The 15,589-nt window shown below is 44.2% G+C and overlaps 1 protein-coding gene across 1 annotated transcript in view; it reads left to right on the top strand.

Moving 5' to 3' along the window:
• The window catches only part of LOC115161777 (ribosomal protein S6 kinase alpha-5), a 48,374-nt gene extending 33,078 nt beyond the window's left edge, over positions 1-15,296 (top strand). Inside the window, exons 12-17 of the mRNA XM_029712559.1 lie at positions 5,215-5,308; positions 7,698-7,868; positions 8,112-8,303; positions 12,089-12,248; positions 14,180-14,346; positions 14,616-15,296. Coding sequence (XP_029568419.1) covers positions 5,215-5,308; positions 7,698-7,868; positions 8,112-8,303; positions 12,089-12,248; positions 14,180-14,346; positions 14,616-15,296 — 1,465 coding nt within the window. The remainder of the gene's footprint in view (positions 1-5,214; positions 5,309-7,697; positions 7,869-8,111; positions 8,304-12,088; positions 12,249-14,179; positions 14,347-14,615) is intronic.
• Positions 15,297-15,589: the final 293 nt, after the last annotated feature.

Here is a 15,589-nt window from a genome sequence, read left to right on the forward strand (position 1 = left end):
ACACCCCTACTCATTCAAGGGCTTTTCTTTATTTTTTCTATTTTCTACATTGCAGAATAATAGTGAAGTCATCAAAACTATGAAATAACACATATGGAATCATGTAGTAACCAAAAAAGTGTTAAATAAATCTTTAAAGTAGCCACCCTTTGCCTTGATGACAGCTTTGCACACTCTTGGCATTCTCTCAACCAGCTTCATGAGGAATGCTTTTCCAACAGTCTTGAAGGAGTTCCCACATATAGCTGAGCACTTGTTAGCTGCTTTTCCTTCACTCTGCAGTCCAACTCATCCCAAACCATCTCAATTGGGTTGAGGTTGGGTGATTGTGGAAGCCAGGTCATCTGATGCAGCACACCATCACTCTCCTTGTTGGTCAAATAGCCTTTGCACAGCCTGGAGGTGTGTTGAGTCATTGTCCTGTTGAAAAACAAATGATAGTCCCACTAAGTGCAAACCAGATGGGATGACGTATCGCTGAAGCATGCTGTGGTAGCCATGCTGGTTAAGTATGCCTTGAATTCTAAATAAATCACAGACAGTGTAACCAGCAAAGCACCATCACACCACCACCTCCATGCTTCACGGTGGGAACCAGACATGCAGAGATAATCCGTTCACCTACTCTGCATCTCACAAAGACACGGCGGTTGGAACCAAAAATCTCTAATTTGGACAGATTTCTACCGGTCTAATGTCCATTGCTCGTGTTTCTTGGCCCAAGCAAATCTCTTCTTATTATTGATGTCCTTTAGTAGTGGTTTCTTTGCAGTAATTTGACCATGAAGGCCTGATTCACACAGTCTCCCCTGAACAGTTGGTGTTGAGATGTGTCTGTTACTTGAACTCTGAAGTATTTATTTGGGCTGCAATTTCTGAGGCTGGTAACTCTAATGAACTTATCCTCTGCAGCAGAGGTAACTCTGGGTCTTTCTTTCCTGTGGCGCTCCTCATGAGAGCCAGTTTTATTATGACGCTTGAAATTTTCCATATTGACTGACCTTAATGTTTTAAAGTAATGATGGACTGTCGTTTCTCTTTGCTTATTTGAGCTGTTCTTGCCATAATATGGACTTGGTCTTTTACCAAATAGGGCAATCTTCTATATACCACCCCTACCTTGTCACAACACAACTGATCGGCTCAAACGCATTAAGAAGGAAAGAAATTCCACAAATGAACTTTTAATAAGGCACACCTGTTAATTTAAATGCATTCCAGGTGACTACCTCATGAAGCTGGTTGAGAGTATTCCGAGAGTGTGCAAAGCTGTTATTATGGCTACTTTGAAGAATCTCAAATATAACACTTTTTTGGGTTACTACATGAAAACATATATGTGCTATTTTATAGTTTTGAAGAAAAACCCTTGAGTAGCTGTGTCCAAACTTTTGACTGGTACTGTATATACATAATGTGTTTTACTCCCTTTTTGTCATATCTAATTAGGATCTTGTCTCATCGCTGCAACTCACCAACGGGCTTTCGAAACATGACCCGCCAGACTGCGCTCCTTAACACCCGCCCGTTTAACCTGGAAGCCCGCACCAATGTGTTGGAGGAAACACCGTTCAACTGACGACCGATGTCAGCCTGCAGCGCCCGGCCCAGCACAAGGAGTCGCTAGAGCATGATGAGCCAAGTAAACCCTCCCCTAACCCGTACGACGCTGTGCCACTTGTGCGCCGCCCTATCGGACAGCCTGGGATTGAACCCGGGCCTGTAGTAGAGGTTGACCGATTAATCGGAATGGCCGTTTTAATTAGGGCCGATTTCAAGTTTTCATAACAATCGGTAATCGGTATTTTTGGCCACCGATTTGCCGAAACTTGTATTACAAAAAAAATATATATCTTCTTTTGTTCTTTCTTTTCATTTTTTTGTTCTTTTTTCATTTTTTTCAAATGTATTTATTTATTATTTTTTATTTTTTACACCTTTATTTAAACTAGGCAAGTCAGATTAAGAACACATTCTTATTTTCAATGACGGCCTAGGAACGGGGGTTAACTGCCTTGTTCAGGGGGGATTCGGGGATTCGTTTTTGCAACCTTCTGGTTACTAGTCCAAAGCTCTAACCATCTGCCTTACATTGCACTCCACGAGGAGCCTGCATGGCAGGCTGACTACCTGTTACGCGAGGGCAGCAAGAAGCCAAGGTAAGTTGCTAGCTAGCATTAAACTTATCTTATAAAAAACTGTCAATCTTAACATAATCACTAGTTAACTACACATGGTTGATGATATTACTAGTTTATCTAACGTGTCCTGCGTTGCATATAATCGATGCGGTGCCTGTTAATTTCTCATCGAATCACATCCTACTTCGACAAACGGGTGATGATTTAACAAGCACATTTGCGAAAAAAGCACTGTCGTTGCACCAATGTACCTAACCATAAACATCAATGCCTTTCTTTAAAATCAATACACAGGTATATATTTTTAAACCTGCATATTTAGTTAATATTGCCTGCTAACATGAAATTGTGTCACTGCTCTTGCGTTCATTGCCTGGCTCGTTGCGAACTAATTTGCCAGAATTTTACGTAATTATGACATACCATTGAAGGTTGTGCAATGTAACAGGAATATTTAGACTTAGGGATGCCACCCGTTAGATAAAATACGGAGCGGTTCCGTATTTCACTGAAAGAAAAAAATGTTTTGTTTTCGAGATGATAGTTTCCGGATTCAACCATATTAATGACCTAAGGCTCGTATTTCTGTGTGTTATTATGTTATAATTAAGTCTATGATTTGATAGAGTAGTCTGACTGAGCGGTGGTAGGCACCAGCAGGCTCGTAAGCATTCATTCAAACAGCACTTTCGTGCGTTTTGCCAGCAGCTCTTCGCAATGCATTGCGCTGTTTATGACTTCAAGCCTGTCAATTCCCAAGATTAGGCTGGTGTAACCGATGTGAAATGGCTAGCTAGTTAGCCGGGTGCGGGCTAATAGCGTTTGAAACGTCACTTGCTCTGAGACTTGGAGTAGTTGTTTCCCTTACTCTGCATGGGTAACGCTGCTTCGAGGGTGGCTGTTGTCGATGTATTCCTGGTTCAAGCCCAGGTAGGAGCGAGGAGAGGGAACGGAAGCTATACTGTTACACTGGCAATTTATTTTTTTATTTATTTATTTTATTTCACCTTTATTTAACCAGGTAGGCCAGTTGAGAACAAGTTCTCATTTACAATTGCGACCTGGCCAAGATAAAGCAAAGCAGTTCGACAACATACAACAACACAGAGTTACACATGGAGTAAACAACATACAGTCAAAAATACAGTAGAAAAAAATAAGACTATATACAATGTGAGCAAATGATGTGAGATAAGGGAGGTAAAGGCAAAAAAAATGCCATGGTGGCAAAGTAAATAAAGTATAGCAAGAAAAACACTGGAATGGTAGATTTGTAGTTTGAAGAAAGTTCAAAGTTCAAATCTAAATAATATGGTGCAAAGGAGCAAAATAAATAAAATAAATAAATACAGTAGGGGAAGAGGTAGTAGTTTGGGCTAAATTATAGATGGGCTATGTACAGGTGCAGTGATCTGTGAGCTGCTCTGACAGCTGGTGCTTAAAGCTAGTGAGGGAGATAAGTGTTTCCAGTTTCAGAGATTTTTGTAGTTCGTTCCAGTCATTGGCAGCAGAGAACTGGAAGGAGAGACGACCAAAGGAGGAGTTGGCTTTAGGGGTGACCAGAGAGATATACCTGCTGGAGCGCGTGCTACAGGTGGGTGCTGCTATGGTGACCAGTGAGCGGAGATAAGAGGGGACTTTACCTAGCAGGGTCTTGTAGATGACCTGGAGCCAATGTGTTTGGCGACGATTATGAAGTGAAGGCCAGCCAACGAGAGCATACAGGTCGCAGTGGTGGGTTGTATATGGGGCTTTGGTGACAAAACGGATGGCACTGTGATAGACTGCATCCAGCTTGTTGAGTAGGGTATTGGAGGCTATTTTGTAAATGACATCGCCGAAGTCGAGGATTGGTAGGATGGTCAGTTTTACGAGGGTATGTTTGGCAGCATGAGTGAAGGATGCTTTGTTGCGAAATAGGAAGCCAATTCTAGATTTCACTTTGGATTGTAGATACTAAATACTAAAGTGCCTATAAGAACATCCAATAGTCAAAGGTATATGAAATACAAATCGTATAGAGAGAAAGAGTCCTATAATTCCTATAACTACAACCTAAAACTTCTTACCTGGGAATATTGAAGACTCATGTTAAAAGGAACCACCAGCTTTCATATGTTCTCATGTTCTGAGCAAGGAACTTAAACGTTAGCTTTTTTATATGGCACATATTGCACTTTTACTTTCTTCTCCAACACTTTGTTTTGGCATTATTTAAACCAAATTGAACATGTTTCATTAATTATTTGAGGCTAAATTGATTTTATTGATGTATTATATTAAGTTAAAATAAGTGTTCATTCAGTATTGTTGTAATTGTCAATATTACAAATAAATAAATAAAAAAATTGTCCGATTAATCGGTATCGGCTTTTTTTGGTCATCCTATAATCGGTATCGGCGTCGAAAAATCATAATCGGCCGACCTCTAGTCTGTAGTGACTCCTCAAGCACTGCGATGCAGTGCTATAGACCGCAGCGCCACTTGGGAGGCTGATGACACTCTCTGTCTCTCCCCTCTAGGATGGAGGCTCCTTTCTGTTCAGGGATAACTCTGTGTCCTGTCTCTCCCCTCTAGGATGGAGGCTCCTTTCTGTTCAGGGATAACTCTGTGTCCTGTCTCTCCCCTCTAGGATGGAGGCTCCTTTCTGTTCAGGGATAACTCTGTGTCCTGTCTCTCCCCTCTAGGATGGAGACTCCTTTCTGTTCAAGGATAACTCTGTGTCCTGTCTCTCCCCTCTAGGATGGAGGCTCCTTTCTGTTCAGGGATAACTCTGTGTCCTGTCTCTCCCCTCTAGGATGGAGGCTCCTTTCTGTTCAGGGATAACTCTGTGTCCTGTCTCTCCCCTCTAGGATGGAGGCTCCTTTCTGTTCAGGGATAACTCTGTGTCCTGTCTCTCCCCTCTAGGATGGAGACTCCTTTCTGTTCAGGGATAACTCTGTGTCCTGTCTCTCCCCTCTAGGATGGAGGCTCCTTTCTGTTCAGGGATAACTCTGTGTTCTGTCTCTCCCCTCTAGGATGGAGGCTCCTTTCTGTTCAGGGATAACTCTGTGTCCTGTCTCTCCCCTCTAGGATGGAGGCTCAGACACAGAAAGAGATCACAGCTCTGAAGCTCTGCGACGGCCACCCCAACATCATCAAGACTCACGAGATTTACCATGACCAGGTAAGGATTTTTAACCTCTGTATTTATACTGGTTAGTCTTATTTAGATAACATATATTTTGCAAGAAACAGCTGTTCTGTTTGCTGTTCTGGTTAGAGATAAGTGCATCATCCTATCCAGTCAGTGAAAACATTCCATTTGAGTCATTTCGCAGACACGCATTGGATTCAGCTGAAGTAGGCAAAACAACCACATATTTTCATTTAACTTTTATTTATACAGGTTCTTCTCATTGTGATAGATTTTATTTCACAAGAGAGACCTGGTCTCCCAAGCATTGCCAGTAAACGCCCATCTTCAGAAATAGTTGCTATCTGATGGAGCCAGTGATGGAGACAAGACTAGCGTCAGACAGGCAGCCTAATTAAGTCACTGATAGAACAGAGCAGAAGAATGTGGAAGCTAGATTCCTCTGGGACATTCTCCCTCTGTTCTCTCCTCCTGGGACATTCTCCCTCTGTTCTCTCCTCCTGGGACATTCTCCCTCTGTTCTCTCCTTCCGGAACATTCTTCTTCTGTTCTCTCCTTCCAGAACATTCTTCTTCTGTTCTCTCCTCCTGGGACATTCTCCCTCTGTTCTCTCCTCCTGGGACATTCTCTCGCTGTTCTCTCCTCCTGGGACATTCTCCTTCTGTTCTCTCCTTCTGGGAAATTATCCTTCTGATCTCTCATCCTGGGACATTCTCCCTCTGTTCCTCTCCTCCTGGGACATGTTCTCTCCTCCTGGGACATTATCCCTCTGTTCTCTCCTCCTGGGACATTCTCCCTCTGTTCTCTCCTCCTGGGACATTCTCCCTCTGTTCTCTCCTACTGGGACATTCTCCTTCTGTTCTCTCCTTCTGGGACATTCTCCTTCTGTTCTCTCCTCCTGGGACATTCTCCTTCTGTTCTCTCCTCCTGGGACATTCTCCTTCTGTTCTCTCCTCCTGGGACATTCTCCTTCTGATCTCTCCTCCTGGGACATTCTCTCTCTGTTCCTCTCCTCCTGGGACATGTTCTCTCCTCCTGGGACATTCTCCCTCTGTTCTCTCCTTCTGGGATATTCTCCTTCTGGGATATTCTCACATTCTCCCTCTGTTCTCTCCTTCTGGGATATTCTCCTTCTGGGATATTCTCACATTCTCCCTCTGTTCTCTCCTTCTGGGATATTCTCCTTCTGTTCTCTCCTTCTGGGATATTCTCCCATTCTCCTTCTGTTCTCTCCTTCCGGGACATTCTTCCTCTGTTCTCTCCTTCTGGGACATTCTTCCTCTGTTCTCTCCTTCCGGGACATTCTCCTTCGGTTCTCTCCTTCCGGGACATTCTTCCTCTGTTCTCTCCTTCCGGGACATTCTCCCTCTGTTCTCTCCTTCTGGGACATTCTTCCTCTGTTCTCTCCTTCCTATTGTCCTATAATAAACAGTATACTATCCCCCTCATATTTCAGGTTGTATTTGTCTCAGTACAGTACAGCTCCAGAACAACATACAGGTACATCCACTATAGGTATAGATTCATCAAACCCACATGGAACATATTTCTGTATGTGGGCCTTGAGTTTAGTGAACAAAAAAACAACTTCTTGCTCCAAATTGGGTCAAACAAGTGTGTGTGTGTGTGTGTGTGTGTGTTCATGTCTCTGTGTGTGTGTGGCTGATATTTCTGGGGTTCATTAGCTGGGGCACTTCAGACCTAGGAGCACCACTAGCTCTGATGAGCTCTGCTGGATTGTTACTGTACTGGTACCTCAGAGAGGGCTGCGACTCAAATGGCACCCTATTCCCTTTATAGTGCACTACTTTAGACCATAGCCCTAAGGGCCCTGTGCAAAAGAAGTACACTGTAAAAGGGAATCGGGTGCCATTTGGGATGCAGACAGAGTGAGGGCTTTGACCTAGATCAAAGCAAAGCCCCCTCGCTGCGCCTTTCAACTCCCCCCTCTCCCAATCTGCCTCCCGATTTTCCACCCTTCACAAAGTGTGCACTTCACAGCACCACCCCGCCCGCTCCCCACCCCCCCTCCGCTCCCCACCCCCCCTCCGCTCCCCACCCCGCTGTTCCTCATCTCTCAGTCACTGTAAGAGCTGGGTTGTTGTTAGGAATATGTAAATGGTTATTCAGGGTTTCTACTGTTAGAATTTCCTAAACTATTTCAGCTATTGTATAACTACATCCTTGGCTCAGAGCACTCCGATCAGGACAGATCATATTAACTCAGTAAAGCATATGATTTCATTACAAATCTAATATCATTACAAAATAATGACATATAATTACAAAATCTATAGGAATATTTCCATGCGTATATGAACTATTAATACATAGTAAACATGACTCATTATATTGTGCTGTAATGCTTCTCTCTGGAGACACTAGGAGTAACTCTGTCCATCTTTCTGTCTCTCTCTAGCTGCATACATACCTGGTGTTGGAGCTGCTGCGTGGTGGAGAGCTGCTGGAGAGGATCCGGAGGAAGCAGCACTTCAGTGAGACGGAGGCCAGCCGCATCATGAGGAGACTGGTGTCAGCCGTCAGCCACATGCACGATGTAGGAGTGGTACACAGAGACCTCAAACCAGAGGTACTACTGAAGCACTCCGTGTGTGTGTGTGTGTGTGTGTGTGTGTGTGTGATACATCAAATTACAGTACCAAATACTTGGACAAGTGGATCTGAAACTGACATCTCAGAAGTGTTGCTTCTCATCCGTCCCCGTCACAAGGCTAGAAAAGGCCACTTATGTGCCGTTACTAAATAGGAGTGATACATTTAGACAGAGTAGAAATAACACAAGCATGTTTCTCTCTTGAAACCCTTCTTTCAGAACCTGCTGTTCACAGATGAGAGTGAGAACGCTGAGATAAAGATCATAGACTTTGGTTTTGCCCGGCTGAAGCCTCCAGACAACCAGCTGCTGAAGACGCCGTGTTTCACGCTGGCCTACGCCGCGCCGGAGATCCTCAAATACGATGGCTACGACGAGTCATGTGACCTCTGGAGCCTGGGGGTCATCCTGGTGAGTGGAGGTCTGAGGGGTACAGAGGAGTGAATACATATACCCTTCAAATGCATTGAAGGAGAAGGTCCTTCCCTCAGAACTTCTCCTCCAATGCGTATTGAGAAGGAGGTTGGGGAACCAAGGGAACCGAGTTTCACCCAGGGAGAGAGAGAGAGAGAGAAAGAGCTGCTCAGTCCCAAATAAACATTTGTCTTCTAACGTGTCACACTCAAGCTTATTTAATCCGGCCGCAGGTGGTTTAGTAAAATATAAATAAATGCATTTTTTATAAATATTTTCTTGGGGGGAGAAAACTACCTCAATCTATATTTAAAATACTACAACCAAATTGAAACTGTATAAATAATAATGGACATTTTATAGTCTCTTCACTTTCCAGCTCGCTAAAAAACACCCAAATGAAAGCTAGACAGTCTGGGAGCATCGAAAATTGGTCTGTTTTTTGCACATTTTGATAGCAAGTAAATCTACCACATTTTCAGTGCGGCTGCCGGAGCTAGGTGAAGACAATGCAGCCCGTGGTCAAAATGAGCTCGACACTCCTGCTTTATACCAATTAGCTGCACTTCTCGTAGATCTGGCATTTCATTGACACTTCGATACAGCTACAGAAATTCCAGCTTGATTCAGCAGTTGTGGAGCTGTTCTGGTGTTCTCTGCATGCTGTGGTCTGTCTGATACCCATCTGTCTTATTCAGTACAGTTCTCTTCTGTTATCCTGTGGTGCTCTGCTCTACTCTGTTCTGCTGTGCTCTGTCCTGTACTGAAACACTTTAATATTCACCAGTAAATGAAGCGCTACGAGCAGCACTCTGCACTCCAGCTGCAGGCCTACTCAGAGTGGAGTGGGTTAATGGCCTAGGCTACAGTCTGCCGTTTGGGAAGCTTTTCAATGCTCATTTAAATTGTTGATTTTTATCATAACCCAAAACACGAGGTTTTCTTAATGTAAACAATGTGTAGCGTCTAAACATGGCTAAACAATCTCTCAATGTCATGGACTGTTGCTCGTTACATTTAAAACGCTGTCTATGAATTTGAGAAGGGTTTCATTTCCCTAGTCCCATCCCTCAGCAGATGTTGTTTTTATTAATCAGACTGAGCTTGAGGAAGAGAGGGGGAGGGAGGAAGAGCGATTTCTCCGCTTGGCCTCTCGAGTGTGCAGCCTCTCTCTCTTTTCTCTTCTCTCTGTGCGTCGCCCCCTGGGGGTACAGTATAGTAGTGTGCTGGCTGGGCTGAATGTGTGTACAGAGCCGTGATGTGATGCTTCCTGACAGGCCAGGCTCTGTACGGCAGAGTACCCTGGAAGCATAGTGAGCCGAGGAGAGGACACACACACATGTCACAGAGCCACAGAGACAAACAGGCACTGGAAAGATGTTGTTTGTTTAATGAGGCATTAGAAACCAGGCCAACCTCAATCAGGCTTAGATCAGGTGAGAGTACACCTGGTACATTAAAAAGAAAGGAGGACCAAGGCACTCTTCATATAATTAATTAAAATGCCCTTATTTGCATGGCATGTTAAATAGAAACAAGGTTTTTAAAAAATCTGACGCGTTTCGGCTGCATGGCCTTAGTCAGGGAGTACAAAAAAATAATACAATGTCCTCTTTTGAACAGCTTTTCCAATTAGCCCTAATTAGAAGAGGGAGTGGTTACAAAATTGATTGGCCACACCTAGTAAGCAATACTATACACATTAAAAAGTGAAACACTGTAGCTATGTTATCATAAAAATACAACTCCAAGCTAGAAGCACCAGAACACCCAGAAAGGTAGTTCCAACCCCAAACATGACTGGGAGAAGTGTCAAGAACAAGAAAGTAATATATTCCATAGTACACTAGAACACAGCAAAACATGAACAACAACAGTATAAACATAGCTGAGGGCAATTGAGGAAAATGTCCACTAGATGACAGCAAATGGACCTATCACGACCCTACAGGAAGGGTGAGAAATCCATATCTTCATTTAAACCAGGGTATTTAGTGGCCTGTAGTTTGTAAATCCCAAAACTTTCCCTTTAGTTTAACTGTTTAAGATGGTCCCCTTTTCTAATAGAGGCCGGAATATGATCAATACCCATAGCTTGTGGGGAGGCAGGGTTGCCATGGTGTAAGGACTTGTAGTGCCTTGCCATGGGGTAGTCTTCATTGCCTACCTGTATGGCGTACTTGTGTTCCGCTAAGCAGTCTTGAAGGCGTCTCTTTGTCCGTCCAATGTAGAACACCTTGCACTGTGGACATTCCAATCTATAGATGACATGAGTGGTTTTGCAGTTAATGAAATGCTTGACGTGATACTCCATTTTGGAAGCTGTGTCAACGAAATACTTCTTCTGTGCAATATTTCTACAGTGGTTGCACTGGTTACATTTAAAAGAGCCCTTGGGTTTGTGATCAAGCCAAGTTTTTTGAGAGTCACCCGCAAGATAACTGTGGACTAATGTGTCCTTTAGGGTAGGACATCTCTTAAAGCTTATGACTGGTGGCTCAGGAAAGACTTGGCGTAGTAGCGTATCACTTTGGATGATTCCCCAATTATTTTTAATGATTCTTTTAATGTTCTCTGCTTCAGTGCTGTATTTTGTAACAAAATACACTCTCTCTGATGTATCACGAGGCACTCCCCTTCGCAACAAGTTCTCTCTGTCAAGTAATCCAGCCCTTATAGCTGCATCTTTCAGGACCTGAACGCTGGAGCCCCGATTCAAGAAGCGATTCTCCAATTCAGCAGCTTTGACACTGTAGTCTGTTTCCTGATCGCTAATTCTGCGGACTCTTTGGAATTGGCCATATGGAATATTCTCTTTTAGCCTTTTGGGGTGAAAGCTGTCTGCCCTCAGAATGGTATTCCCATCTGTAGCCTTCCTAAAGATTGATGTGTGCAAACAACCTTTGTCATTTTCCCTAATGTCGAGGTCCAAAAAATGAATGTTATCCTTGCTGTACTCCATAGTTAGTTTGATGTTAGGGTTAATGCTGTTAAGGTATTGGTGGAAGGAAATAAGTTCATCTTCTGAGCCGGACCAAAACAGGCAAACATCATCAATATAGCGTCCCCACCATATAATCCGGTCAAATAACTGGTTATTAGAAGGATCCAAAATGAAGTCCTTTTCCCATTTACCCAAGTACAAACCAGCGTAGGATGGGCTGTAGCAAGCTCCCATGGCACATCCTTTGACCTGTTTAAAAGTACGGTCCTGAAAGATAAAGATGTTATGATTAAGAGTCAATTCAGTCTGTGAGACGATGAATTCTGTAGGAGGCATCTCAGTCTCAGGTCGGGTACTCAAGAAATGGTGCATAGCTGCCAAACCTTGTTCATGTTCAGTGGTGGTGTATAGAGACTCCACATCCATGGTGACTAAAAAGGAAGCTGTACCTATATTGTTCAATTCCTTAATTTTGTTCAACACATCTGTGGTATCTTGAAGATAGGCTGGGAGTGACGTCAGAGAAGGCTTAATAAAGTAATCAATGTACTTAGAGATGGGTTCTGTCAGACTTTCATTCCCACTAATGACTGGTCTGCATGGGGGATTTTCGTGGACTTTTGGAAGAAGGTTAAAAGAAGCCATACGCGGACTGCCATTGACGCGGACTGCCACACCTGGTACATTATTTATTAAGCTACCGGTTTAAAGATGTGTACACATGCATGGAGAACATGCATACCATAGTATACACAATATCAACATATAGGCTACATGTAGGATTACAGAACATAATATGTATTATATTGATCATATATTCATTATTATTATATTTCAGTACACCATGCTGTCGGGTCAGGTGCCGTTCCAGTGTCAGGGGAAGAGTCTGGCCCGCACCAGTGCTGAAGAGATCATGAAGAAGATTAAACAGGGAGATTTCTCCTTCGAGGGAGAGGCTTGGCGGAGTGTCTCACAGCAGGCCAAAGACCTCATACAAGGTGATCCTGGGAAATGGAACATCAGGGGCAGGGTTGGGGTCAATTCGAACTGAAGTCGGTCAATTCAGGAACTAACTGAAATTCCAATTCAATAATTGAGAAAATTGAAAAGGAGAAGCTATTTATTGAACGAGAAGCCATTTATTGAAGGAGAAGCTATTTATTAAAGTGGAAGCTATTGAGTCTCAATACAAAGTTACTCCTCAGTTCTCTATTTTTCGAGTTATTACTTAAAAGCGATCAAAATGAAGAAGAATGATGAAGTCATGTCAGAGAATGAGGTGATGTAATGAGGCAAGCCAGCCTGTTCCCTATAAAGTAAACAACAGAATTAACTTCAAATGTATAACTTCAACCTAAACCAAATCGTTTGCTTGACTACTGATTTCATTTACAGTTTCAGCCAACTTACAAGGAAATACTTTATGAAGTTATTGTTACAAATTAACTTTCAAGGTTTCTAGCCAACTAGCCTGCAAATGTTAGCCCTACTAGCCTGCTAATGTTACATTAGCACAACATGAGACAACTAGTTGCTATCAACACCTAACTTACATTAAAGTAAACCAAAGTTTTGGAAATACATAATGCCATCTAACCAGTTATCAAATCATATTAGTGCAGTGTCTTACAGGTTGATGGCTGGGGCCCATCCGATGATAAAAGCTTACAGGCTGGGTTAGCTACCAAAGCCAGAGGGAGGCGAGCGCTTCACCGGCCGAAGGTGAAGGGAAAATCCCAAATAGATCGATTCCAGATGTCCGTCAGCTAGCGCGCTAGCACTAAGCCAAGGTGGAAAAAGTTACAAAACTCCCGTAGCTTACTTAACAGAGAACATGCCGAAAAGTTGACAAAACAAAAAGGACAACAGACGAGGTACTACACAATTAGAGCAGGTATGATTTTCTCTTTCGTTTTAAGCCCATGGGAAGAAATGCTGTATGGCCGCACGTGCCCCATCTGCTTCTTGTTTACGTCACACTGCCTGTGATTGGTGGATTGTAGCTCGCCACCGCCAGCACTTTGTCCGGAATATAATTACATGCTAGCATGGCTAACTGCTAACGTTAGCCAGCTTCAGCAAGCTACCGAGTTAACATACGAACTCGGTAGCACAGATCATCCATATGACATTGAGAAATAGTGCATTGTGGGTCGTTTCAAAGATATCCGGAAATAAGTAAATAAATATTTAATAACCCAAAAACATAACTATATTTGTACTTATAGGTAACCAGATTGTGACAACAAATAAGTTACTAAGTCTTTGACCACACTGTGTTGTTACATTGGTGAGTAAAAAGTCATGCTTCCTACCCTTTCAATTCGAATTGACCCTGATCAGGGCTTTTGATATGAACTTCAGGCATGCTTTGCTACAAGGTGAAGTTGCACCTTGCTTCAATGGTTCAACTTACTGAATAACTAAAATAATTATTCTGCATGTCCGGCCAGTTAAATGTTTGTTTTTCTTGTGTTTCACCCCTAGTTTGGTAAAAGTTTTGAATGACAGCATTATTGATTGAGTTGATGTATTAGTTTTGATTTGGTGTTGTCTGGTAGGAGTTGTGGATCTTCTAGTGTGTAGGGGATGCTGCAGAGTGTTCACCACAGGTTCTGTCTGTCGTGTTCACCACAGGTTCTGTCTGTCGTGTTCACCACAGGTTCTGTCTGTCGTGTTCACCACAGGTTCTGTCTGTCGTGTTCACCACAGGTTCTGTCTGTCGTGTTCACCACAGGTTCTGTCTGCTCCAAGGCTCTCCAACCCTGTTCCTGGAGAGCTACTGTCCTGTAGGTTTTCATTATAACCCTGACCTAACACACCTGATTGTTATAATTAGCTGGTTGATAAGCCGAATCAGGTTAGTTATAACTGAGGTTGGAGTGACTAATTGTGTTTCTAATCTACGACGTTTGTGTGGTACCTATAGAGCTGCTGACTGTGGACCCTGACAAGCGGATCAAGATGTGTGGTCTGAAGTACAACGCCTGGCTCCAAGACGACAGCCAGCTCTCCTCCAACCCTCTGATGACACCAGACATCCTGGGTTCCTCCACCACCGTGTCTGTACACACCTACGTCAAGGCTACCTTCAACGTGAGCTTTATTCATTCATTCAGGAGAGGGTGGCATGGTGAGAGGGAGGGCCAGGTTTGCGTTAGAGGATGCTGCAGGAAGAGTTGGAGAATATCAAATATCCCCTATTCAGTTGTTCTCATCAGCTCTTCTAAAGGGGATGGCGGGGGTGGGTAAAGATCCATACATGTTTTTATTTGAGTATTTTTAGTCTATTTTTAGTGAATGTTTATTGTGTTGTAGGTTACTGTTGTTCATATGAATGTGTTTGTTGTGCTCTGCTTCTCCAGGCGTTCAACAAGTGCAAGCGGGAGGGTTTCCGTCTGCAGACGGTGGACAAGGCCCCGCTGGCCAAGAGGAGGAAGTTGAAGAAGACCAGCACCAGCACAGAGACCAGGAGCAGCTCCGGAGAGAGCACCCGCTCCTCCTCCTCCTCCTCCCAGTCCCACCCGGACACCCGCTCCTCCTCCTCCTCCTCCCAGTCGCACCAGGACACCCGCTCCTCCTTCTCTTCCTCCTCCTCCACCTTGTCTCACCACAACACCCACTCCTCCTTCTCCTTCTCCCAGTCTCACCAGGACACCCTCTTCTCCTCCTCCACCCTGTCCCACCAGGACACCCTCTTCTCTTCCTCCACCCTGTCCCACCAGGACACCCTCTTCTCTTCCTCCACCCTGTCTCACCAGGACACCCTCTTCTCCTCCTCCACCCTGTCTCACCAGGACACCCTCTCCTCCACCCTGTCGCACCAGGACACCCACTCCTCCTCCACCCTGTCCCACCAGGACACCCACTCCTCCTCCACCCTGTTTCACCAAGAGAAGACTGGGGGAGACGGCGTCGTCGACCCTCCACCCCAACCTTCCATCAACTCCACCACCACCCCTGTCATCACACCCCTCGCCATGGGCTCAGACAACGACCCCGCCCCGGAACGCTCGCCGCCTCCAGCCTTCTACTTCTCAGAGTAAGAGAGAGACTGAGAGAGAGAGAGAGACTCAGATGGACAGCATGTAGATCTCTCTCTCTCTCTCCCTCCATGGCAGCTCGCAGTCAATCGCTCACAATCAGCCACATGCATGGACCACAAGTGCATGCACGCCTCCAGGCTGAGCATGCAGCAGGAACAGGACCCACCTCTCAATCATCACTAGCAATAGACACACAGTAAATGAAAAGGACTGCCCTACCGATCCAGAGCTAGACAGCGGAGAGACCCCTCTACAACCACACCTCTGTTTCAGTCATGTCTTCCTGTTTGTCT

Source organism: Salmo trutta, chromosome 25 (genome assembly GCF_901001165.1).
Source record: "Salmo trutta chromosome 25, fSalTru1.1, whole genome shotgun sequence".
Classification (NCBI taxonomy): domain Eukaryota; kingdom Metazoa; phylum Chordata; class Actinopteri; order Salmoniformes; family Salmonidae; genus Salmo; species Salmo trutta.